Source organism: Zootoca vivipara, chromosome 15 (assembly GCF_965207765.1).
Source record: "Zootoca vivipara chromosome 15, rZooViv2.hap1.1, whole genome shotgun sequence".
Taxonomy (NCBI): Eukaryota; Metazoa; Chordata; class Lepidosauria; order Squamata; family Lacertidae; genus Zootoca; species Zootoca vivipara.
Genome location: NC_142598.1, coordinates 28,385,753 through 28,410,384, shown reverse-complemented (window position 1 = coordinate 28,410,384; position 24,632 = coordinate 28,385,753). Strand labels below are relative to the sequence as shown.

At 43.0% G+C, this 24,632-nt stretch overlaps 2 protein-coding genes across 19 annotated transcripts in view; both read right to left on the bottom strand.

The window, feature by feature from the left end:
• The window catches only part of SUSD1 (sushi domain containing 1), a 95,260-nt gene extending 87,432 nt beyond the window's left edge, over positions 1-7,828 (bottom strand). The window contains exon 1 of the mRNA XM_088658387.1: positions 7,731-7,828. Coding sequence (XP_088514513.1) covers positions 7,731-7,734 — 4 coding nt within the window. The 5' untranslated portion in view covers positions 7,735-7,828. The remainder of the gene's footprint in view (positions 1-7,730) is intronic.
• PTBP3 (polypyrimidine tract binding protein 3) overlaps positions 1-24,556 on the bottom strand; it is a 63,337-nt gene extending 38,781 nt beyond the window's left edge. For 10 of the 18 annotated variants that reach the window (XM_088658390.1, XM_088658397.1, XM_088658394.1 and 7 more), the window contains exon 1: positions 7,731-7,828. Coding sequence is in view for 3 of the 18 variants with exons in the window: in XM_035140394.3 (XP_034996285.1) it covers positions 7,731-7,738 (8 nt within the window). In the remaining 15 variants the exon portion in view is untranslated. Of the gene's footprint in view, positions 1-6,727; positions 6,833-7,051; positions 7,143-7,417; positions 7,545-7,730; positions 7,829-24,340 lie in introns of those variants that run through there. The other 8 variants (XM_088658389.1, XM_060268909.2, XM_088658393.1 and 5 more) reach the window with 8 other exon arrangements.
• Positions 24,557-24,632: the final 76 nt, after the last annotated feature.

Genomic DNA, 24,632 nt, shown 5'->3' with positions numbered 1-24,632 from the left:
TTATTATTTTCTATTAATTGACATGAACACTGACGTAATCAAGGAACCTGGCACAATGTGCAAGGTTAATATAATATTTAGATTTTTTTATGATTTTCGGATGTAAATTGTGCACAACACATGCATGCTATGCAAAGATTTGAGGAGCTGTAGAATTGCTACGTCAAAGCAATACTTCAAGTTTATACCGAACAAGACCATTGCATTGCACCACCGCTACACATTTTCAGCCGCAACTTTCACTGATGAGGAATGTTTGCTCTCGAGCCAACAAGAGAATGGTTGGATCCAGAAAAATGCTGGCAGAGTGCCATACCCATACCCAGCAGCTCACCAAAAAGTCTCCCCCAAGGGTTGGGGGACCCTGCAGAATGGAGTGGGCTGCAGTGGTCATGGGAGGATGTCTGGCAAACAAACCAGAGTCCAGTACATGTTATAATAACCACAGTTGGCTCCAGCACCAAAGGGAAGGCTGCTTTCAGTCTGCGCCAAGCCACTACAGCAAGATGGACACCCAAATTATACACCTGGTAAGTTCAACTTAATAAATACAGTGGTACCTTGGTTTACGATGACAATCCGTTCCTAGGAGCCGGTCGCTTCCCGAGTTCATCGCTTGCCGAAGGCATGCTTCTGCGCATGCGCAAAATGCCGATAGAGCACTTCTGCACATCCGCACGCACGGAACCCGGATGTAAATACTTCCGGGTCCGTGGCGGTCGCTCTCCGAGTTCATCGTAAATGGAAGCGGTCGCAAACCGAGGTTCCACTGTAAGGACATTTGTGCCTTAAGCACTTGCAGGTTCAGTAGACACTATTCAACAGAAACTTTTTCATGTCAGGAATTACCAGAAAACACGAGTCATCAGCTTGAGTACAAGCCAAGGAGTCAAATGTGCAGTAGCTTTAAATTGCTATCACAGATCACTCATCTAAAGTAGATTCTCTTGAGACAACGATAGGACAACAAATCAATTTGTATACTAACAAGATTCCTCTCATCTGTGCAACCTAGTTCTTTTACTTGAACAAGTAGGGGAATATGGGAAGAAGAAAGGTCAAAACAGGTCACAATAATAATATTTTTTTTTGTCCCGTGACTAGACTATGGCTGGGTGATGCATTGACACACTGTCCAAAATCGATTTGAAGTCTACATTGTGGTAAGTTTCATAATATTCAGCATGATTATATATTGCGAATCATGATGTGTGTGTGCATGATATGTAAAAAATCGCGATGTGGGAACAACTGTGAAGCCAGTCATCATTTCTCTCGTGATTCCTGCCACTGTGTCACTCTGTACTATAAAATAACAAATGTAACAATATGTTAAACATAAGAAATAGTGTATCAGTTTTAGGCCCCTAAAATAGTAGCAGTTGCCAGGACTTTACCTCATTTGCCTCTACTGTACATCCATATGTCAGACATTGTGATATATAGGCAGCCCCCCCCCCCCGGTTTATGCACATTCAATGTGTGAAACCGTATATACGTGCATTGCACTGAATTCGGAAGTGACCCGGAAACGTCATCAAGACGTTACTGAAACGTCACTAAAAGGGTGGGGGTTGGGGGCGGAACGGGGTGTTTCCAGGCTTTTCCAATGGGTTTCAATTATAAGCAATTTTACCGACGTGTGCAATGCCTCATAACGTAATCCATAAATGGAGGGCTGCCTGTACTGGTATATTGCAATCTTTACCCGGTGATATATCACGATGTTGAAAACCAGCCACTGCTCAGCCCTCGACTAGATTGAGCTCAAACTAGGAGGAGGTTTTTGCAAACTCTTTGTCATCCAGTGTACAATCCCTCTGTAGGTTTTTTTTACTATTTTATGTAGTAAAGTGGTTCACAGGAGAATGCCCCCTCCCCCTCAAAAGGTCATGAAATGCCCCACAAGAACCATATCAATACACATCTAACAGCACTGCTCTCCCTAGCAGCTTCAATGACAATAAAAATACTCAACCTAAAAATACTCATTCCTAATAATGCTGCCACACAAAGCCACACTGTGGCTCCCCAGCCTATGTGTCCATATCCCAATAAAATGTACTATCACATGTTTCAGACAAAGCATAAAACGCCTTCTTAGATTCTCCAAATCCACATAGCCAAGCAGTCATCCCCTCATTCAAATATTGTGACAATCACGGATGAAAGCCCACTTGTTTCTTCCCCAAAAGAGGTTTCATTTGGCGGGTGTGTGTGTGTGTGTGTGAAACACAAATATCCTATGCAGAAGCATCTTAATCTGAAATCATTTTACTTACAAATCTAATTGGTTTTGTGAGAAATACAACAAATTCATAAACAAACATACTGATATTTGTTGCTATCCAATTATTTTATTATAGACATGAACATTAAATCAATATGGTCTATGGTGCCAGAGGCAGATTTGCAAGCACTTAGAAGAATGCTGTTAGTACGGCTGTAAATTTTAATTAGCCGATTAATCAACTAAATCAGTCTATTGTGTGAGCAATCTTAAACTTTAAGGCTGTAAGTTAAGGACACATGTTTACTTTTGAAGTCATTTTATTTCCAGCATATTAGCACCACTGGGAATGAAGAAACACATTCAAGTCCACCTTTCTTCTAAAAATGAATGACAGCTTTTAGTAAATGTTTTGCTAAGTATCTATGTTGATGTTTTGGTGATATGTAGATACTGTATATCAGTTGCTTGAAAGGCAGAACAAAAAACCATTCAGCTCTATTATTTAGTTATCAAAGTAAATTATTCACATCCCTTTAAAAATATAGATTTGCTTGTTCTATATCACAAAATACTTAACATTCAATTTTATTTTATTTTACAATTAAAGAGTTATTTCTTTGACTCTTTGCAACTGTTTGCCCTATCTATCAATATGAAAGATACAGTATATAATTTTCATCAACTTTACTTGGGGAATACTCCCTTCAGCCATTCAACAAACTAAAACTAAGCAGAAATGTTACACAACACCCCAGTACCTAAAACTCACCAAATAAGGTTCCTAAGCACCAAGTATTACTGCATTCTAGATACTTTTGTTACACAACCCACACCTCACTCACACTGCAGCTTTACTATAAGTAAAGCCACATACCAACAGACATCTTGCCTCATTGTAATTAGCTGAATTAAGCACAGACACCCATTTACAGCATGACTTGAACATCATTTCTATGTTAAAAACTTGCACCTTTGAACCAATTTCCTATACTATTAGGACATCACTATTGCACAAACAGACTTCCCCTTCCCCCCTTCACATCTGCTCTGCTGAGCCTCCCAGACCTCCAGAGCAGATTTTGGGTCAGTGTCAGGGACTGGATGGGAAATCCATTGTATCAATGAAGCCTGTTCCACAGGCAGTGGAGACACATTAGATTTCATTATTACTTTGCCTCCAGGACAAACTGCAAGCCCACTATAAAGGAAGTGATTGTGGTGGGGAGTGAGATCACAAGTTTGTTGTAATGACTGGCATGTAGTACTTTTATGCATGTCTACTTAGAAGCAAGCTCCTTTGAACTCAGTGGAATCAACATACATAGTGTTAAACCGCCAGCCTGCTAAGAGTGTTGTAATATGGCCATAGTTCCAATTTGTTTCTAAGATGCTGCCCTGTAAGTTGCTTCCGATTCTTTTCCTGGTGAATGGGTCTGAGGAGGCAGCAAAGCTTGATCTATCAGGTTAGCTGGCTTCAACTGCCATTTTGCTTCCTTGTTTCTCAGAAATGCCTATTCAGCAGCCATTTCAACTGGTCACTACAAGTTGAACTACATTAACTTTAAGAACTGATACGTGGAATGTGCTTTATTGCTTTCATTCCTCTTTCCTTTAATACGATACGTCTAATAAACATTATGCCAGTGGGCATAGTCTGCCTCGTTTCTTTAATCAAAGTACACAGCTTAGAACACTCTAAGCACTGCAGAAATTATGGTGGATGGTTTTTGAACTAGATTGGGAACTTGGCACAAGATGGGTGGTTTGCTTTTGTTAAAGGAAAATCATTCTCCTTAGTCTGCCTATAAAAATCTCATGTCCAAGCCAGAAGTATGCTTTAAGGGTTTACCGTAAATATGGTGTGGTTGCAGTGACAACTCCTGCGAAGTATTGTGGACCTTCTCCATCACAGACTTTGTACTAAGTACACATCAGGCTGATAATCTTTGGCTTAAAGCTGCCTAAAAAATCATGGCTAAGCACAACTTTAAACCCTAATTCAATGCTGGTATTCTAGTGAACAGACCACAATTTCAAAGCTTTGTTTTACACTTAGGAAGTGGTTAAACCTGTACCTACTTTATATAGTGAAGTAAATATAAAGTATTTGCACATTTCATGTAATCTTCTCAAGCAAACTCAGAAACCATAGTTTAGTAATTTCAATTTTATAAGCAAAACTGGTAGTACCAAATTCACACCTAAAAGAGGATGTGAAGTTTGTCTTCTGTCCAACCTATTCATACTGTGTATAACTATGGTGTATAATTTATATCAAGTAGGAAATACATCTTTTGACAAATAAGACACATGCAACTAAGAGACCACCAGACACTTATTGAAATCCTGAGAATATCAGTTTCCTTTGTTTGAAATGTGCTACAACCCATATATTTGTAAAAGAGTACCTGAAAGGGTTAAAAATGCAGGCTAATTATATTTGTGCTCTTCATTTCACAGTTTTGAAGATGGAAAAACACATTTGGAACACTTGTGCTTAGCAGTATCAATTATTCAGCTTTCAAGGAGAGGTGCTGCTTTTATTCAAGATACTGGGTTTTTTAATTGAAAATGATACACAAATGTGCACTCTAAACATGGTATAAATAGTGCATCTACACTGCATGCCACTGATTCACTTTAAATTTCTGAGAAGGCTTGTGCTCAACTACCTATGGTATAACAGTATGAAAGTCAGCTTTCCACAATGTGAGTTATTAGTGGGGATAAATCATGTTGTATAAAGGTTAGATTAAACCCAATGACGTCATGTCTAGATGAAATCTGCTAAAGTATATTTTTAAAAGTTAGCAAGTAACAGAATCCTGAAATGCATATGCCATAGAGAAACATTGATGTTCAAGTTAGAGGTGAAGATTGCAATCCTGTACCCAGATTCCTGGGAATAAACCACACTGGGAATTGCTTCTCAGTAGACATGCTTCACTCAGTAGACATGCTTCACTCAGTAGTGAATCAGATTGCACACTCAAGTGTACTATTCATAAAACCATATCATTTATTACCTATTTATTTATTTATTTAACTGCACACCGCTTGATTGTTGAAAACCCTCAAAAAGATATAACAAAAGTTTACTTCCAAAAAAAGTAATGGAAATCTAGGCTTATGCAATTAATGTTATGAAGCAACACACTCACAGTTATGCATAAGAGCACTGAGCCTTCTCAAGGTACTGTACATATGCTTAACTTCAATGCCAGTTTGGAGTCTTGTTTACAGTAACAGAAAGCAGAAACTTTCAGCACAGGAAAACATAGGTACTACAAAATATGAACAGTTTTATCTGATCTTCATCACTAAATAAATACCACCCAACTTTTCAAAGATGCTCCTCCGGGCAAATACTCTTGATCTGCACACAATGATCCAAATAATGAGCACTCACACTGACAGCCAACAATCAAATGACCAGTGTGCATAGACACACTACCAACCAATATATTCTCCATAATATAGGATGCACACGTGTGTGTGTGTGTGTGTGTGTGTGTGTGTGTGTGTGTAAATATTCTCCACATATTTCCACATATATTCTCCACACATATGTGTGGCGTGGGGTGTGTGTGTGTGTGATCAGAACCTGAAATGCACAAGGCTATCAAAACCCATGGAACTTAAAACACACATTTGAATTTTGCATTACAGTCGAGACAGAAAAAGCTGCAATTAAAACAACCACCATTGCAAGGCAACATCCAGAGAGAGAAGGTACAGGTAAGACTTTTCCAGAGGCGGATTTAAACACTTGAAGAGCAAACACTACGGGGTCTGTTTTCATGACCCGGTGAGACTAGAGTTCCAATTAATTAGTTAATGGCCTTCATCAGTCCCAAGTCGAGATTAAAGCGATAAGCTTCTCCAGTTGTTGCTGATGACTGCGCTTTACAAGACGGCGAGCTACTATCTCCTTAAGAAGAGGGGGAAAGAAATCTGAAGGCGGCGGCGGCGGCGAGAAACACCGCGAGTCACGCTGCAATGTTAGAAGCGGGCGCGTCTCGTCTGCAACCTTTAACTCAGGCATCCCCAAACTTCGGCCCTCCAGATGTTTTGAACTTCAATTCCCATCTTCCCCAACCACTGGTCCTGTTAGCTAGGGATCATGGGAGTTGTAGGCCAAAACATCTGGAGGGCCGCAGTTTGGGGATGCCTGCTTTAACTTAAGGCGGCGCTCTCTATTTCCTGGTTCTGCTCTTGCGCAGCGGCGGAAAAGCCACGATGCGCTCCGGCAACCACCCCCTCTGGTGGGAGTCTCCCATCTCCCCGGGCTCAACGAGGAAGCGCTCCTCCCGCGGCCTGCTCTCGCCCCCCTTCCCTCATCCCCACGGCCAGCACGCTGTCTCCTTCGCAGACGCGTTTCACCCGCGCAAGATGCGCGGTGCGCCTTTCTCCCTCCCCAGAACATCGCCACGCTTCCCTTCCTCCGAGCAAGCGACTCGTCGCGCAAAGGAAAACTCCTGTTGCCAACCACACCTGACACGCAGCAGCGGCGGAGGCAAAGGGAGAGGAGCAGCAAGCAAAACAAAACGCCGTCCGAGCAAGCCTTCCAACTTAGGCTCCTCTCCTTTACTGCTGTCGTAACTACCGTAGAAAGAGGAAGAGAAAGCGGGGTGGGGACGAAGAGAAATCTGTTGCTCTTGTGGGAGGCTTCCTTTTTGGAAGAGAGAGAAAAAAGAACCAACAATGGCCAGCGAGGAGGGGACGGAGAGAGACTTAAAAAGTCGCCCAAACAAGCTGCACGGCTCCCGAGCGCAACAAGACGGACGAAGTTTTCGAGGCTGGCTCGTCACGCCGTACCTGGGGGAAAAGTTGCGCGCTCGCTCGCTCGCTCTTTCTCCTCCTTCTCCCCCACCCCGGCAGGTTCGGAGGAAGGGAGAGGAAGAGGAGGCCGGGCGAGCTTGTTTTTCCTTCGCCTTCACATGCCCGAGAAGCAGCTCCCGCTGCAAACTCCCCATGACCCCTCTTCTCCTCCCCACCTCCCACCCCCCGAAAGACGCGAGGAGAAGGAATGTAAAGAACCGGATTTTGGAGGGGCGGGCGTGCAAATCCGAAAGGAGGCGGCTCTAAGCAACATCCCCCCAACACAGGCGCCAGATGCCTCCCTCCCTTCCTCGCGCTGTCCCACCTACATATTATGTGCCCTCCCCCCACCTACCTACTTACCTGCCCGGGTTACTGCACCTTTTATCGACGGCGACGACGCCAGTCCCCACCCCGCGCTTCCTCTTTTGCTCCCACCAGCCCCGCCGCTGCCCTCGGCGCCCCTCCGCCAACCCCGGATATTGTGCAAATATACAGAGGTAGAGAGGTACTGTGTTCACAAAGCGAAGCAGCCACTGGCCCCGCTGAGGTGGGGACGGGGGAGGGATGGGGGGGTTGGAAATGGAAAGAACACCCCCCCCCGCGCGCGCGTTTCGCCTCCACAGGCGGGTGCAATCCGCCCGTCCGCGACCGCCGGGGCGAGGCAGGTACTTACCCATCCATGGCACAGACAGGAGGAAGGAAGCGGCGAGGGACGGGACAGGGCGAGGGGGAGGGAAGGGAAAGGGAGCGGAGTGGCCGCCTCACAGAAGGAAAAACGAGAAAGGATGGGCGAAGCGGGGGGCGGCGCTGCCGGCGGCGCGCAGGCGCAACAGCTGGTCCCTGCCCTGCCCGCCCCCTCCTCCTGTTGCCGCCGCCCAGCTCGTCGAGGCTCCGGGACACACCCAAGCGTCAGCTGGAGAGGGGCGGGGGAGGCAAGCACGCGGGAGAGGCAAGGTGCGCGTGCGTTTCCCCCCTGGCTTCGAAGGCTTCTGCCTTGCGTGGGAGAGGCAGGCGAGGGCGCGCGCCCGCCCGCGAGCGAGCATGCAAATAAACACGCGCGGCTCCCCGGGAGATCTCCGTGAGCGAGCCTTCGGCGGCAATAACAACAGGCAGCAGCGCTGCCCTTCCTCTCCGACTCAGCGAGTCCATTTCTCGAGGAATGTTTTTCGAGTGAAGCGAGCGGGCGAGCGAGCGGGCGGGGAGACGTGGGAAAGGGCCAGCACGCGGGATGACACAATAATAGGAGAGAATATAATCTGCTGCATTCGCAACGGTTCCGGACCTGTCTTTAAATTGTTCTCAAAGTTTTCCGGTTCTTCTTGCCTCGTTTAGCCAGACTTAAGAATAATGCAAAAAAAAAAAAAAAAAAAGGAAGAAAAAGCTTTATCCGAGTGAACACTGTGAGAAGCGTCTTTCTGCCCTCCTAATGACAGGCGTAGAAGGGTGGGTTGTAGTTGGTGGATTGTTTGCTACCAAAGCCATTTTGTGAACGTCCAGAAGCTACTGGAGTGCAAGGGTTATTTTCCATTAGGAATATCTATGTGTGGGCCACAAACCAGCCGAGTTAGACAGTGTGTTTAAAACAACACTATCCTAAACTTGTAGGCTCTGAAGTCCATGTTGAGTTCAATAGGCTACACTCCTATAACTTGGAAGAAAGCCTCATTGGAGGCAATGAAACTTCTGGGCATGTATAGGACTGCATTGTAAAATGTTCCTGACTCTGCATTGGACAGTGGCCAAAAAGCTTTCCAAAAAGCCCATTTTACAGGGGCAGGGTGACCTCCTGTGCAATGGCTTTCACACCCCAGGACTGGAGACACTGATAACTTGAGGTTCCCCAAATTGCTACAGGTACATATTTAAAATGTTAACTCTCCTCAATCCATGGGAAAGCTCTACTTGCATGCAATGAGAAATATTAAGGAACAACCATCTGTGGGCAGGGCCATACCAGTCTGAAGAAATAAATGCTTCTGTGCTGCTAGAAATAAACATAATTAAAGGCTCTTGGGAGTATCTGCCTCTTCTAAGGACAGGTAATTCTGCAGTTGTCTCTGCATCCAGGAGAAAGACTAAATTACCCATTCACACCCAATTCAAAGATGTGTCAGAATTACCTGGTGTGCCATGTGAATCTCTATTCTGAGCCAGCTTGCTAGTCATGAACTATGCCCAGCACAGTCATTCATACAAATCCTAGCAGGTAAACTCCTAGTCTTTGCCAGGCTAAATGAGAACAGATTGCATTAAAATACTGCACACTGTATGTCCATTTTATATTTCAGCTTCAGAAAACCATATTTGGGTGTGGCTCCTATTTAGATTTTTTCTTGGTTGGAAGTGAGGCGGTTGTTGCTAGTCCTCAAGTTACTGACGTGAAAGGAAACTGAAAATTCATCTTCCATTATTTTACCTTGGACTTTCAGTTGCCTTTCTATTCTGTAACCTGAGAACCAAGGTAATCCTCTCTACAGATGACCAAGGGGGAATCTACGGTAATTAGCAGCCATACCAGGATTTCATTTGTCCAAGACCAAGATCGAGACTGCTGTGGTACAACAAAAGGAAACTTTCCAAAAGGAGTAAAATGCAAAAAAACCAACCCAACAACCCTAACCCTCCTCCACCAGAAACAGCACACAGTTTATATAATTTTCATTGTCCTTGACTCACCCTACTTAGTGGCCTTCTAAACACATGCAGTGCGATCCTATACACATTTACCAGTACTCAGAATTAAGCTCCACTAAAATAAAATTGACTTATACCGTAAGTGATTGCAGCTTTGAAGAGCAGCAGGAATGGTGGCTTAGGAATCACACTGTATCCACAGCTCAATCTGGGGTTACTTAAACAATTCTTGACCCTGGATGGATTCTGTACACCCAACAGTTGCTGCTGGGTGTTGTCATTGGCCATGCAATCCAAAGCAGACTAACCTATTGATTTTAGTGGAGAGAACTGATCCATATTGAAATCAATTTTAGATAAACTTTGCTGAGAGCTTAAGTACTTCCCTGGGAAATGAGACCAAAGGTCCCATTTAGTCCAGAATTCTATCATCTGCATCCAGCTAGATGTCTCTGGAAGGCTCACAAATGCAGCATGATGGCACCCCTTGTAGTTTGAACCCAGGATATTGTAATCGGAAGCAAGTGAAGAGCTCTGCATGCACAGGAGAATCCTGTAGACAGCAGAACCTAGATAGATTGCCTTGGCCAATGAAGAAATCTAAGGGAGTTGTTCAAGTCTTTGAAACTCAAACCCCGTTTTACAGTGTCAGTTGTCAAAGCTGCCAGTTTTGTTTGTTTTGATAAGAGATGCCTAAGCTTTTATGTAAGGGGTGGAAGAATTGGACCTTGAATTTCCCCCATACTGTGCATTTTAGTATAGAGTATTTTCCCACCAGGATGTTTAGAACTCAGTAATGCCCAGCCACAAGCATTATAAAAATGTGAGTCAAGCCTTTCTTTTTTTTACATCCTATCAGGCTCTCATACTCAAAAGCACCATGCTAGCATAAAGTCTCATTCACCCCACTGGGTTTATGCCAGTGAATCACTGTATGGATTAAGGGTGGTATGTAACTTAGTTTTACTCAGTTTGGGCCCATCGAAATTAACTTAGTCATGTGTATGAATTTCAGCAGGTCTACTCTGAGTAACACTTAGTTGGATACCACCCCATGTTATTATTTTTAAATCTTTAATCAGATTTCTGTTTCAGATTCTTAACACAGGCCACATTCTACATCTTTTCAAACAAGAGAGACATATATTTGGGTCGCACAAAGCCCATAACTACTTTAACTTAAGTGGTACCATCTGAATGGCAGTGCCAGTGTCAGACTTGACCTGTAGGAGACCATACAGTGGTACCTCTACTTACGAATTTAATGCGTTCCGAACGCACATTCGTAAGTTGAAAAAAATTGTAAGTCAAATCCCATAGGAATGCATTGGGAGAAAAAATTCGTAAGTCAAAGCAACCCTATCTAAACCGCATCCAAGATGGCGGACGGAGCTCCATTCATAAGTAGAAACATTCATAAGTAGAGTTATTCATAAGTAGAGGTACCACTGTACCGGTACTTGAATCTAAGATTGGATGTGGGCGCTACAACCTGAGATCAGTTGCTGTCATGCAAAAAGCTGGAGCATAAAGTGCCAAACTGTAATGTGAAGCACAGCTTTATTGGACAGCCATAGAACAGGCTCCTAGCATTTATTTATGCCTGGACAATCCAAATTTCAGAAGCTTTGTTCCATGAGTTGCCTATGAGCAGCGGCATAGTGTGGGTTGCTGGAGCCTGGGGCAGGCTCAGGCATGCCAGGTGGCAGGGCACGGAGGGTGGAGCCCAGCCTTCACTGCCAATGCCACTGGAGTGACCACCCCCCACCGGAGCCAAGCAGGGCCACACTGTGCCACCTACCCACTCATGCCATGGGGGGGGGGAAAGCCCAGCTGGCAAATGTGGCCCTTGGTGGGTGAATTCCCCCGACACCTACGGAGAGGAACACCAGGCTGGACCAGGCTGGGGTAGCCTGCATGGGGGCACCTGGTTTGCGCCACCTCAAAATTGTGTGCCTGGGTCCATGGCCCTGCTGGCACCCCCCATGCTACGCCCATGTCTATGAGCACACATAGACCCTGAGAGACCTTCCTGGCACCCACAGGATCCCCTTCCTCTGTTGAAATTGGGCTTGAAAGAAACATTCTATCAAAGCCAGCAGAATAGGTTGTGGTGTGTACCTACTTGGCTAAAGTATGTGTGTGTGATGTCCACAACAGTTTCTCTGGCATGCAGATGTGCTCACAGGCCACAAAAGGTTGGCAAACCCTGCTTTATACTTTTCCTTTATACATTGTGGTGCCCACCATCTGGAATGCTCTCCCTACTGAGATGAAAAGTGGTATAAAAATATTTAAAATGTATAAATGAAACAAAATGCTACCTAACAATAGCAGAGACCTATATTGCATGCTCCTATTTTGTGCCGAAATAAGGCCATGAGCTATGAGTACACACAGTACCCAGGGTTGCCAACTCCTGAAAGACAACTCTGAAACCTGAGTGTGGCCCTGGAGGTGGGACCCCAGAGAGTCAGGACTCAAAAGGGTAAAGGACGGGACCTTGGGGTGAAGGGCAGGTCATAAATTGTAATCACAAAAACAGTGATAAGGGTTAAAGGGCAAGGCCTTGTATCCTAGGGTGGAGCCTTGCATCAAAGGTGTGGAGCCCTTTGCCTGGATTAGAGTTCAGCTTCTCATCTAAGGTATACTGCTACACCAAGGATTTGTTTACAAGTCCCCTGCCTCCAAGCAATACATCTAAACATGATACAAGGCTAAACTCTTAAATGTGTCACAAGCACAAAGCAAGAACAAAAAGATCACAGTTACAGACATAGATTATTAAGACATACTGTATATGCAGTATATTATTAAGGAATTAGAAGATGTTCTATTTAAAAAAACAAAACAAAAACAATTTATCCACTTTGCATATGGAGAACACTGGTGCTAAGTGACAGCCCAAATGACAAGCAATGAAAACATGGTGGAGAATATTAAGCAGATCAACCAAGAAAGTGAGTCAACCTAATGATGGTACAAGTTGTCACAACAGGAATCATGTCAAAGAATTAAGCTTGTTGAAAACATTTACCCCTTGTTTGCATGCATACTTTTTGCCTTTCATAACACACGGAGAAGCAAAGACATTCACAACCCCCTTCCATTACCAACAAGAATATCTCCTGCATTCATACATAGACCCTTCTGTCACCCTATATTCCACTTCTGCCCCATCTCACCTTCCGTTTGGGGCTGGAAAACCTGATGCTGGGGCAGGGTTGGGGCCAGGTTGCTCAACGTGGGTAGCAGGAGTGCTGGCAGTGACTGGATCAGCAAGAGTGGAACAAAGCAGCCCTAGGCCATAGGAAGGAATTGGGAGGGAAATGGGAATCAGGACCGCAGCCCAAGGGGCACTGTTGTTTAGCTTCTTTTTGCAAAATTGCCCGAAGTTATTAAGCTTTTTGGGGGGAGATAGCCCTGCCCAAGCCAGGTATCTGGGAGGGACAGTGGCTCCGGCGCCTGCTACACCCAGCCCCCCCCATCCCCTGCTTTCCTACACTACTGGCACTGTGGTGGACCACTTTGACTTCTTTCACTGATGGCACCAGCTGCTTGCACACAAGACATATCACTGTCATTTATCTCTTCAGTTACAACATGCACGCTGCCATTCTGCATATGCAAGTTGCAATCATGCATATATTTTTTTAAAGAGTGCTGGAAAATGAACCAAAGGCAGGAAAGCTTCCATCTCCCTTCAAAGACAACAGGTAGGGAGGAAACTGACCTAGCTGGTCAAAGGCAAAGACTAAGGTATAGAAGGCAAAGAGGTGGGATTTCTACAACAATGTGTGGAACTGCATTTGTATCTATTAACCTAAAAGCCTTGCGGTTACTGATGAACACACCATTAAATATCACTTTTTGAAGAGGCATCAATTTCGTTTCAGGGGTTTCATTTTGTTTCTGCCCCTCCAGAGGGCCCCTTCTCCCCGAAACTGGGCTTTTGGTATCAGCAAAAGAGAGAAAGAAAAGTGATTTCCCTTTGTGTCCTTAAAAATATCTCCCTGAAAGGTTTTGCAAAGACCCCACATTTTTATGGATGGACACAGATGTTTCTTATTACAAGCTAAATTTAAAGTCTGACTTATAGTATATTTCTATATTTGGTATATAAAAAGTAGGCCAGTGGTCTTATAGTCCATGCTGTCTTGCTAGAAAACCAGATTGACTTCTGGTTTTGACTTACATTGTTTAATGGCCACAATAAAATACAAGACGACACTTTGGAGATTTGGCATAGTGGGGCTAACGAGCCTGTTGTATGCTGACATGGACAGGAAATAGTCAAAGGAAAGAAAGGCTAGAGAAAAATCACTTGGCAATAAACGATTGGCAGAAATCCTTTATCTGCAAGAACACACACAGTTTCAAAACACTAAAGTGCTATCAGACACCTGAAAAAAAGATACTAAAGTGTTTAATAAATTGGGCATTTTTGTTTGGCAACCTGAAGAAACGTAAGTGTTGGCAGAAAATTCAATGAACATTTATGTATGTAGCATCCCTTTAACAAACCAATAAAAGTTCATCCTTTATTGAGTGTTGATTGCCATCTCAGGCCTAAGCCTACTATACTAGCTAGCAGGAGGTTTTGAAACCCCTTGGAGTGAATTGCAGGTGGCAGAAAATTAAAAAAGCACAGATATATAAACACATTGGAAACTGAGCTAGTGAATGAACCCTGGATGTTGTCGCTGGTGTTATTAGGCCTTAGAATAGTGTTTTCTGGTGCCACAAGATTCTGTTGTTTTGCTGCAACATACTAACATAGTTCTGGAAATTGATAGATTCTGAGGCACAAAAAATGGCTGCTGTCATTTGGATGCAAAAGGGTGAAGATATATAATGACCGGGTGCCCCTTATTTCTCGAAGCTACGAACATGAGTTTGACCAAACTGTGGGAGGCAGTGGAAGACAGGAGTGCCTGGCGTGCTATGGTCCATGGGGTCACGAAGAGTCGGACATGACTAAACGACTAAACAACAACAGCCCCTTATTTCTACAAATTTCTTCCTGGCAATACGGATGCAAGCAGTTTGAAAACAAATCAAAGATGAAGTTGAGGCAACTGGCCAAAAATAAAAATAAAAACGAACATTTCCTGTTAAACTCTTGCCTACATTTGCTATCCTGCATCAACAACAAATTCTTATTAGTAGCCCCATAGGAATGTGGGGCATGCAGTAGAAAGAATTAACACTTCCTTCCCCTGTGCTGGTTGCTGTAGGCAACAAACCTCTGCCTATGCCACTGTTGTGCTGAACATGTACCGGTACTACTGTTTTAACCTGATTCTTTCTACAGCTTCCCTGTGTTTCTACTGCCTGGCTCAGCGCCCCCTGCTTAACGTTTGGCTGTTTCTCCCTGTTTGAACTGCTTTGTGTCTTTTTCTTAATTTAATTATACTCCAGACCACTTGCCTGAGTTTGTGCTACACTGTTGTGTTGTGAAGAGAAAAGGGGAAATTTCCCCTCTCTCCTCCCTCCACGTGTGCCTGTCCTAAATTTGCACCAGAGGGTTAAGGAAAACCTCAGATCCTAGGTGTGTGCAGGGGGAGAAGGGAGGAAAGTTCTGTTGCACAGCAGAAATTCTTGCACTGATGGTATGACATAGTGCCACTTTGGATACAAGCCAGTATTTCTTTATGGAAAGTTTGTTTGCCATTGCTCATCTTCTCAATGAAGAATGCCTGATGAGATTTCAAGAACCCCCCCCCCAAAGTTGTTGTTTGTTAAAGCAGAGTTTGAAAATCATTTGTTTAATGTCAGTGACATGAACACCGTACATTACAATTCTCAACATAGAAACATTCAACATTTATTTTTATAGAATTTATTTTGCTCAGGACATAACCTGAGATGCATTTTGTTATATCCAAGTTCAGTTTGTGGGTGCCACTACTATTGCTTGGGATTGTAGAAATGCTTCCAGGACATGCTAACATTTAACATAATATCTGTGAGCAAAATGCAGCATTATGTCCCGTCCCCCCGCATGGCAGCAAAACAGTTTAGCAGATGGGTTACCTTATTTTCTACAGTTCAGAAGAAAGACCATATGGCAGACACTTAATATTATTTCAGCCCCTCAGTCATGTACTGTATATGTGATCCTTTAGCTGTCATTGTGAACAACGCTTCTGATCTCCCAGGCATATGTTAATATGCTAACATATGAATGGTGTGGGTGCTTAAAATGATGTAGGAAGAATCAACGCTTTATATCTTGATATTAATTTAAGAGTTTTCTTCATTACGTTGACAGAGGGGGGTTGGCCTATGGTGTTCAGTTAAGGCAGGTATGGTAGCATGGAAAGTAAATCTTGGCCCGAGTTCCTGCTGCACAGGATTATAGTATTTAACTAACAACTAAAACCATCTGCTGGTAATGGCTAATTTGCAGCTGTTTTAGTCATTTGAAATTGACCATCAAATGCTAGACTAATATGAGGAGTTAACTTTTAGAGCTTGTTTAAATGAGTATTTTATGTAATGTGTTAGCAACTCAGAACTACATGGTACCATGGCAAATACATGTTCCCAAACTTGTGTTGGCTGAAATAACACAGATGCAAGGAAAGGTTTTGTAAGGAAATACCGGCAGGCAGTACTTGCCTTAGGAGGGGTGTTTAACCCTCCATGTGCCTGCCAACTTCCTCCTGCAAATGGCTACCACAGCTTAGCATCTGAAACCCTGTGCTGACGTTGTACTGTGTAGTCTCCTTAATTCAAAGACAAAAGAATGTAAGAAATCAGTAACCTATTTTCACAAAGGGCAGCTAAGTGAAAATGATAGATGCAATGCAAATAAATACCAGCCAGAGGACTACACTTCAGCATAGAAAATCTTCCAGGGACTGCATGCCAGTAGTGCGTGGAGCCAGAGTATAAAAAAGGGGGAGGGAGCACGAAATATGCCTCTTACCTTTGTACAGTTGCCCACATTTCAGCTGTGCCAAAGTCAAAGAAGCGCTATCACATTTCAAGGACACAATCCAGTCTGACAAAGCACTTGAGGAGGGTGTGGAGCAGGGCAGGTGAGGGGTATGTCCCTGTGGCCTCAGAAGGAGGCATGGTAAGGGAAGAGTCTTGAGCGCCAAAGAGGGGTGGCTGAATGGACACATTCAGCCCCAGGCTTGAGGTTCCCTACCCCTTATGTAAATTAAAAAGTGTGACACTAACAACTATCAACACCCAAAAAGCAATAAAACCAAGGCAGTATTTCATAGCAGAGTGCAACATTCTATCTTTAAAACTATTTACAGGCAAGAGAGTGGGTTCAAACTATGCCTATTTGTGTCATTCTCTAAACATCATGTTCCAAATACTGCTGAAAATGTTTCTGTTAGACGTCACACAGTGAAACAGGGGGAGAGATTTTCTCTGAAAGTACCTCCATACAGCACACTTCATTTCCCACAGTGCTAAAACGTAAACACCCACTTGCACTGAAGAAAGCAAAGGGCATTCAGGAACATCTAGTTACTTGTTTGGGGGGGTTATGCTCTCTTACAATCATTTTGCAGTCTGCAACCTCTGCTTCATAGAACTACCGTATATTCCGGTGTATAAGACGACTGGGCGTATAAGACGACCCCATTTTTTTCAGTCAAAATGTAGAGTTTGGGATATACTCGCCGTATAAAAAAATACGACCCGGCATATAAGACGACCCCCAACTTTTGAGAAGATTTTCCTGGGTTAAAAAGTAGTCTTATACGCAGGAATATACAGTAATGGAAACAACTAGGAACCACATATATTCCCATCTGCAAAACACAACATTGGGTACCTTTTTAAAATCAATATAGAAGATACAAAAAGACATAACGAGGAACCATACGGTATATGGACAACAATTCATTTTTTAGATTTACTGAGTACTGACTGAAGGTAGATGTTCCTCATCAAGCCACCAACTCCTGTTTTTATGGACAGAAAGAAGAACCTGAATATTTTAGACACTTCAACAATACTTTTTCTCAATTAATTACTATTTTATCCATTGCTAAGAACTGTACCCATCACAAAACAGAAGAAACCTTGCTAAATTTAACCAGTCCTATTTACTAGCAAATGGCATGGTGCACTTCAAATTTCCTCCTTGCTCCATGTGTGCAATTCACCTCATGATGAACAATTCCCTTTGTTTCCCTAACAACTAAGCTGCAATCCTATGCCCACTTACCTGGAAATAAGTGCCATTGAGTACCGTAGATGGGCATAGAATTACAATGTTAGTTTGGAGCATTTGTCAGGTAGAAGGTACAATCTTCAGGATGTTTCTCAACAGCACCCTCAAAGTGTGCACCAGCATATCCTGCTGAGGCCTATTGATTAAATCAATTGTATATAGCAGCAAGCTGGAAAGAATAATAGCTTTCCTGCTGGCATTTATTAATTACTAGAACGTGTCTTTTCTCTGGTTGATTCATTTCAGCTTCAAACTACGGATAGAACATCACTCAAATTTGCATTAGATTTCCCCCACCCAAAATATTCATTAACTGATCATTCATTTCCCTCTGCTTTGTTACTCAGCCCAAATTAAATGTTCTCTGTAACCATCACACATCTTTAATACACAAACCCTAAGTGTGTGCTTAATTATTCTTTCATCAAAATGCCTGCAGAATGCTTAACACTGAACACAGATAGGACAGCTCTGTTTCCACCAGAGCAGGCTCAACCACCTAGCCACCCAAGCGATTGCTTGGGGCGGTAAGATTCCTTCTGCTGCGTTCTTTGCTTGTTCCACGTGATGTAGCTAAAAGGCTGCGGCCATCCCTAGCTAAAAACCTGTAGTTGTATGATTTCACATTCCAAAACACAAGAAAGGGCATGTTTATTTATTTTTTGCCCAATGAGACATTTGTCGTCTGTATGCTTTTGGGGCAGCCTACTTCACTCAGGAAAAAAGAGTTAGAGATACATTATAGCTGCACATTTATGTAATCTGAATACATTTCCATTTGCTCTCAGGGTTTTTGCCACGTCAGTGGCTTCTCTTGCTTGTTGCCTATATTTGCATATTTATTGTTCTCATAGGAAATCTGATATCTAAAAGAAAAACAATGGCTACCAAGCATTCTTTTTAAAGGGTTCTAATGATACAATATTGGAGTGTTCCAAACAGAAGCAAAAGGACATGTATGCAATTTGCTTAAAAGTTTGGGTCTTTTCTGGTTCAGAATGATGTTTAAATTATCTGTGGAGACGATACTTTTCCATACCCCGCTACCCTTATCTTGAATTTATTGCTGTGAAGGTTGCATGCTTGACATTTATTTGCTTACTTTGATTTACAACAGAAACTTGTTAATCAGCACATTTTATCTTCTGTGCACATACTTTAATCTCCCTGCCCCCATCAGTGCTGCAGGAATGCATCGTGTTTATAATGGACCTGATTTTCATTAGAAAAAGGGGATACCTAGATCACTGTAGACTTCTGAAGTCTACTTTGTACTCCAACATGCACTAGCCTTTCAAAAACTTGATGTCAATCCATCAGAGCCCTTAGGGGGTCAAGCAAAGGAGAGGAGCGCTCTAGTGTGAAAGAAGGCTTGTCTCTGCCTGTGGAAACACAAATGGTATGCCTCTTCCAAATCTAAGCTAAGCCCAGTTTCTCTCACACACAGGTGAGCGGCATCCACACAAAAATGGGAAAATCAGAGAAATAATAAGTGTTTAAGATTTAGGATTAGCCTGTGTAAGCTGCATGGTATCTTTCTGTTATTCTGGAAATAGTATCTGATCGGTCTTGCCACTGCTTCTAAGCCAAGCAGAGTGAAGCTAATATTAATAGACACTAAAATGCAAGCAGCTGTTTGGGTTCATTATGGGGATGAGGAATCCCAACAGGAACAATAAGCAGGTTGTTTTTTTTTAAAAAAAGAAGAAGTGCACTGCTTTTCAAATTTCACAGAACTCTTCCTCAGGTTCAACATTAAAAGAAAGAAATGGTGGTGGGGGAGAAAAATATACAGTATTGCTGTTAGAGGTCATGGGAGAAGCCACTTGCAATCTGTTACAGAAATGATGGTGATTCAAGCAACTCTTTTCAGATTACCTTAGTTTAGTTTGTACCCTATGAAAAAGATCACAAACTGCATCCTACTATACTGGGGAGACGTACCCGTAGTAGGAGTCTGAGAATATAAATACCAGGTGTTTTTTTACTTCTGCTTTCTGTCTAGTTTTGATGTACCTGTTGAAGCCCAATCACTGCAAGAGATAGATTTGAATGCCCTATTCTCATTAAGGGGTCACTGCATGTCTTAGTAGAATGCTGTGCTATTAATATTTTGAATCCCTTCTCCCCAATGGAACACACATACCCTCCAACATTTCTCTGATGAAAATAGGGACGTCCCATTCCATAATGATAATTTTGCTATTTATACCCCACACATCTTTCTGGGTTGCCCCAGCCACTCTGGGCAGCTTCCAACATATACCTATAAACACATAATAAAACATTAAACATTTAAAAAAAACTTCCCTCTACAGGAGTGCCTTCAGATAACTCCATACCCTCCAACATTTCTCCAATGAAAATAGGGACACCCTAAGGAAAAGTGGGATATTCTGGGATCAAATCACAAACTGGGATGGCTTCTCTAAATCAGGGATGTCCCTGGAAAATGGGGGTATTTGGAGGGTCTGAACACATATATTTACTTCTTTTTGAAGTCAATATATTACCGAAGTACAAAGGCGCCCCCACTCACATATACGGTAGCTTGTTGGGGACCTGCAAGATTTGCACACAAGAAGAGTACCGTACAAGGTTGGAAAACACATTCATTCATCTGGACAAAAACTGAGTTTTACATCCTGAAACATTTGTTACGTTTCTATCCCACCCTTCTTGCAAGGAGTCTATAATGACATAACTGCATATTATCTGTTGTCTTCACAGCAATCTGAATGCTATCAATTGGCACAATTGATTATAGTGTGGTGCTGATAACACCCAAGGCTGCAGGCTAAATCCCTGTATGGGAAAGCTGCATATTCCTGCATTGCAAGATCCCTTCCAACTCTATGATTCTATAAGATCATCCAATGTGTCTAGTCCTTGTTCAATACAATTATCTACTGGATCACACAGGCTCTTATTGGTTTTATTAATTAAATATTTTATACATACAGACGGTGGTAGCTTCAAAGACACTTATTTGTGGGATTCCTTTTAATAGTATTGAGCTATTTTCCTTGAAAACGTAAAATGGGTCAGGGGACAAGACTGTAAGATTCCCCATATATCTTTTTTGGCTATTCTTCTTTGACATTTCAGCTGAAATGTGCCCCAGAATGATGTTCTCTCTCCTAGATTTCACTAGGAAGATACTGTATCACTCTCACCAACAATAAAAAAAAATTCTTGTAATTTTAACAATGGGCTCTGCTGCAGTATTTTCCTTGTATCAGTCTCAACAATTTGAAAGAGCCTTGACAGACTTTCAAGCTGTCTGTTGCAGTGTGTTTTTGTACATTATGCTAGCTGTAACAGATATTGCTAAAACAATCATTGATGGTGGGTGCAAATCTAGATATTTGCTGTACTTTGCTCTAGCCTTTGTTCCCTTGAGACTGGCAGATTAGTGGCATGAGAATTAAACTTGATGCCAAGTGTTTTAAGCCCAGCTCAGAGACTGACTCACTGATGTGATGTGTGGCAGCTAATTGTTCATTATGTGTTTCTTGCACTTTGAATATTTGCAGCTTTCCCAAAAGTCTGTGGGAGTGATATTAATGTGATGTATCTTTTCAATCTCATCACCACCTCACCCTTTCTTTACTAATGTATTGGTGAATTGCACACCGCTCAGCCGTAAAACCATTATTTGGACAATTGAGAGATTCTGTTAATGCATCTTAATTTAGTGAAGGAAAACAGCCAGATCAAAAATAAAATAGCAACAATATAATGGTAACAAAACCTCACGCGGCAGTCCACTGGAAAAAAATCTATTCCTTCTAAGAATACAGATGGATGCATTTGAGAGTCGTGCATTCCACTGACTAAAGGGTAAAGATGGTAGACAATTTTCAGATCTGGTCAGCTTCTTTTGCAAAGGCTGATTCTACCCAGGCCACCTGATGAAACTAAGATTTCCACTGATTATGTAGCAGTGTACTTACACACACACACACACACACACACAATCTTCTTGCAACTTCATGCTGTCTTATATTTAATGTCTATTTAAATATCTATATATCCATAGAATCATAGAATCATAGAGTTGGAAGAGACCACAAGGGCCACCCAGTCCAACCCCCTGCCAAGCAGGAAACACCATCAAAGCATTCTTGACATATGCCTGTCAAGCCTCTGCTTAAAGACCTCCAAAGAAGGAGACTTTATCTGTATCTGTATGGTTTATCTGTATCTGTATCCAAATCTTTATCTGTATCTGTATGGTTCAAGCACACAAGGAAAGCATCTGAGGGGAAATTCATTGTTATTGAAATGGAAAATCCCTCCTACCCATACAAGAAGACGTTGCCATATCATGTTCCCCAGGACATCAAACTGTATCAAATAGCTCTCATGTGGGAGACTGAGATGTTGCCACAGGGGATTTGACTAGATCAGTGTTTCCCAACCTTGTGCCTCCAGATGTTTTCGGACTACAATTCCCATCATTCCTGACCACTGGTCTTGCTAGCTAGGGATGATGGGAGTTGTAGTCCCAAAACATCTGGAGGCACAAGGTTGAGAAACACTGGACTAGATGACCCCTGGGGTCACACCCAACTGTAGAATTCTATGATTTGTAAAAAGTCCCTCTCTGCTGTTGTAACTGGTTTTTCATTTTCATTTAAGGTGTCATCTTGGTTGAGTCCTGGAAGACCTGTACCCTGCCTTGCAGGCCTTTCACCACCTGGCCTGGGAGAGCGGGGCTCTGACTGACTCCAGCTACAAAAGCTGAGGCTGCTGAACAGAATCTTGGGCTGGAATCAGAGTATTGCTGCTGTTGATGCTAATGTTGTTGTTTGTTGTTATGGTATTTTATTTTTGATCTTATGAAATAAGTGGAAATTGTGTACTTTTTCATTTATTGGTTATGACTACTTTTGTTATGTTTGTTGCTATGTAACAACACATGTCTCTGCCATCTTGGTCTCTACAGTCACAGCAGGCGCTGGTAGCCATCCAAAAGTTAGATTTCACCTCCCAAGGTGCATTCCTCCACTGTCTCCTGAGACAGACGGATGGCAACCAATTTTTTTTTAATATAGCCAGACAGTGAATGATGACAGGTGGGCATCCTAACCCCTCACCCCACCCCACCCCAGCATAAATCCCAGCTATGCCCCTGCCCCAAAGCAAGTGTGCACAGCATTTTGCGGCTTATATTCTTGGCCAAGTGTCCTTTATTGGCAGGGGCAGCTCAGTCAGTAGAGCATCTTAAATCTCAGGGCGGTGGGTTCGAGCCCCAGTCCGGCAAACATGTCTCTTGCACTCCGGGGGGCTTGGACTAGATGACCCTTGGACCCCCTTCCAGCTCTACCCTTCTACAATATTTCCAAGCTACTTCATTCCCAGTAATTCCCAGAAGTTTGCTAGAAGCATTCAATTAACAGGCCACGATATTGAGGATGCAGAGAGGCTCCAAATGGGAGGACCCCGTGATGATTTTTAAGAAGTGGTGGTGGTGGTGGTGGGAGAAAATCCAAATAGACAATTGGGGGGCAGTGGTGGGTAGTTATTGGGTTGTTGTTTTTATTTCACTCATATATTTTGTGGTTTATTTGATTTTGTTCCAATACCTCCGGGTATAGGGCGCTACATAAACTCAACAAATAATAATACTGTACTGTAATAATCAGGGCTGGATTCAGGCTTGATGAGGCCCTTAGCTACTGAAGGTAATGGGGCACTTTATACGGTATGTCCAGCTGTCCTTTGTCAATGACAAATTGTCGCTGTTTTTTGTGTTGAATATATGCTATATGGTAATTTATGGACCTAATAGGTATCTAAAGCCATTTGCACATGACAAAATATTTATTTTATCAAAGTAATTGTTGAACTGAAATATAATGAAGAAGAAGTATATTACCGGTAATAGTGAAATAATTAAGCTCTAACTTAAAATGATTTTTTTTACTCATAACAAACTTCATAATGCAAACACACTGGCATTTGGAATAATACAAGTTCCTTTAGAAACACAATTTCCAAAGACTCATAATCTCTAGTCTCTAGAAACTTGCTATAATAATAGGTGTAAATATATGATGCAAACTACTAATAATTATAAATAGCAGAATGTAGGCACCCTATATATATATAAATGAGCAAACCAGTGATATTTTAGGGAGCAGGCTAGCAGGCGGGGGCCCATGGCTCACACCATAGGAGCCTACACAACACAAAACACTGTTGCTGTATGTAGGTTTAATTTTATTTGTTTTTTATCTTATGTTTTGGAAATGTACATCCAGGTGTTTTTCCCCCCTTTATTTTTTTTTGGGGGGGGGGCAAGAGAGTGGGGCCCTAAGCTACAGCTTGTTTAGCTTATACGTAAATCCGGCACTGAAATATCCACAGACACGGCGCCAAGCGGTGCCCCGAGGCCCACCTGCCTGACACCCCCCCTTCCTCCTCCGCCTGACACTAACCTTCAGCATCTCGCTCAGGGAGGGAAAGGGAAGCGGGAGGGGCGCGCGGAGAGTCCGTCCATGGCGGCGGTTGCGGGGTAGGGGGGGCGCAAGAGCCGGAGGGGCGGCCAGCGCCGACTCTAATGGGTCACTAGGTCAGGAAAGGCGAAATTCATTTCTCCCTCACATACACACAGAGCCCTCAGGCCGCAAACAAGAGCGTGGCGTGGTTGCTATGGCAGCGCCGGACAAGAGCCGGAAGCCGCGAGGGGGTGGGCTTCCGGTCGAGGGAAGAGAGCGAGAGAGGACCATA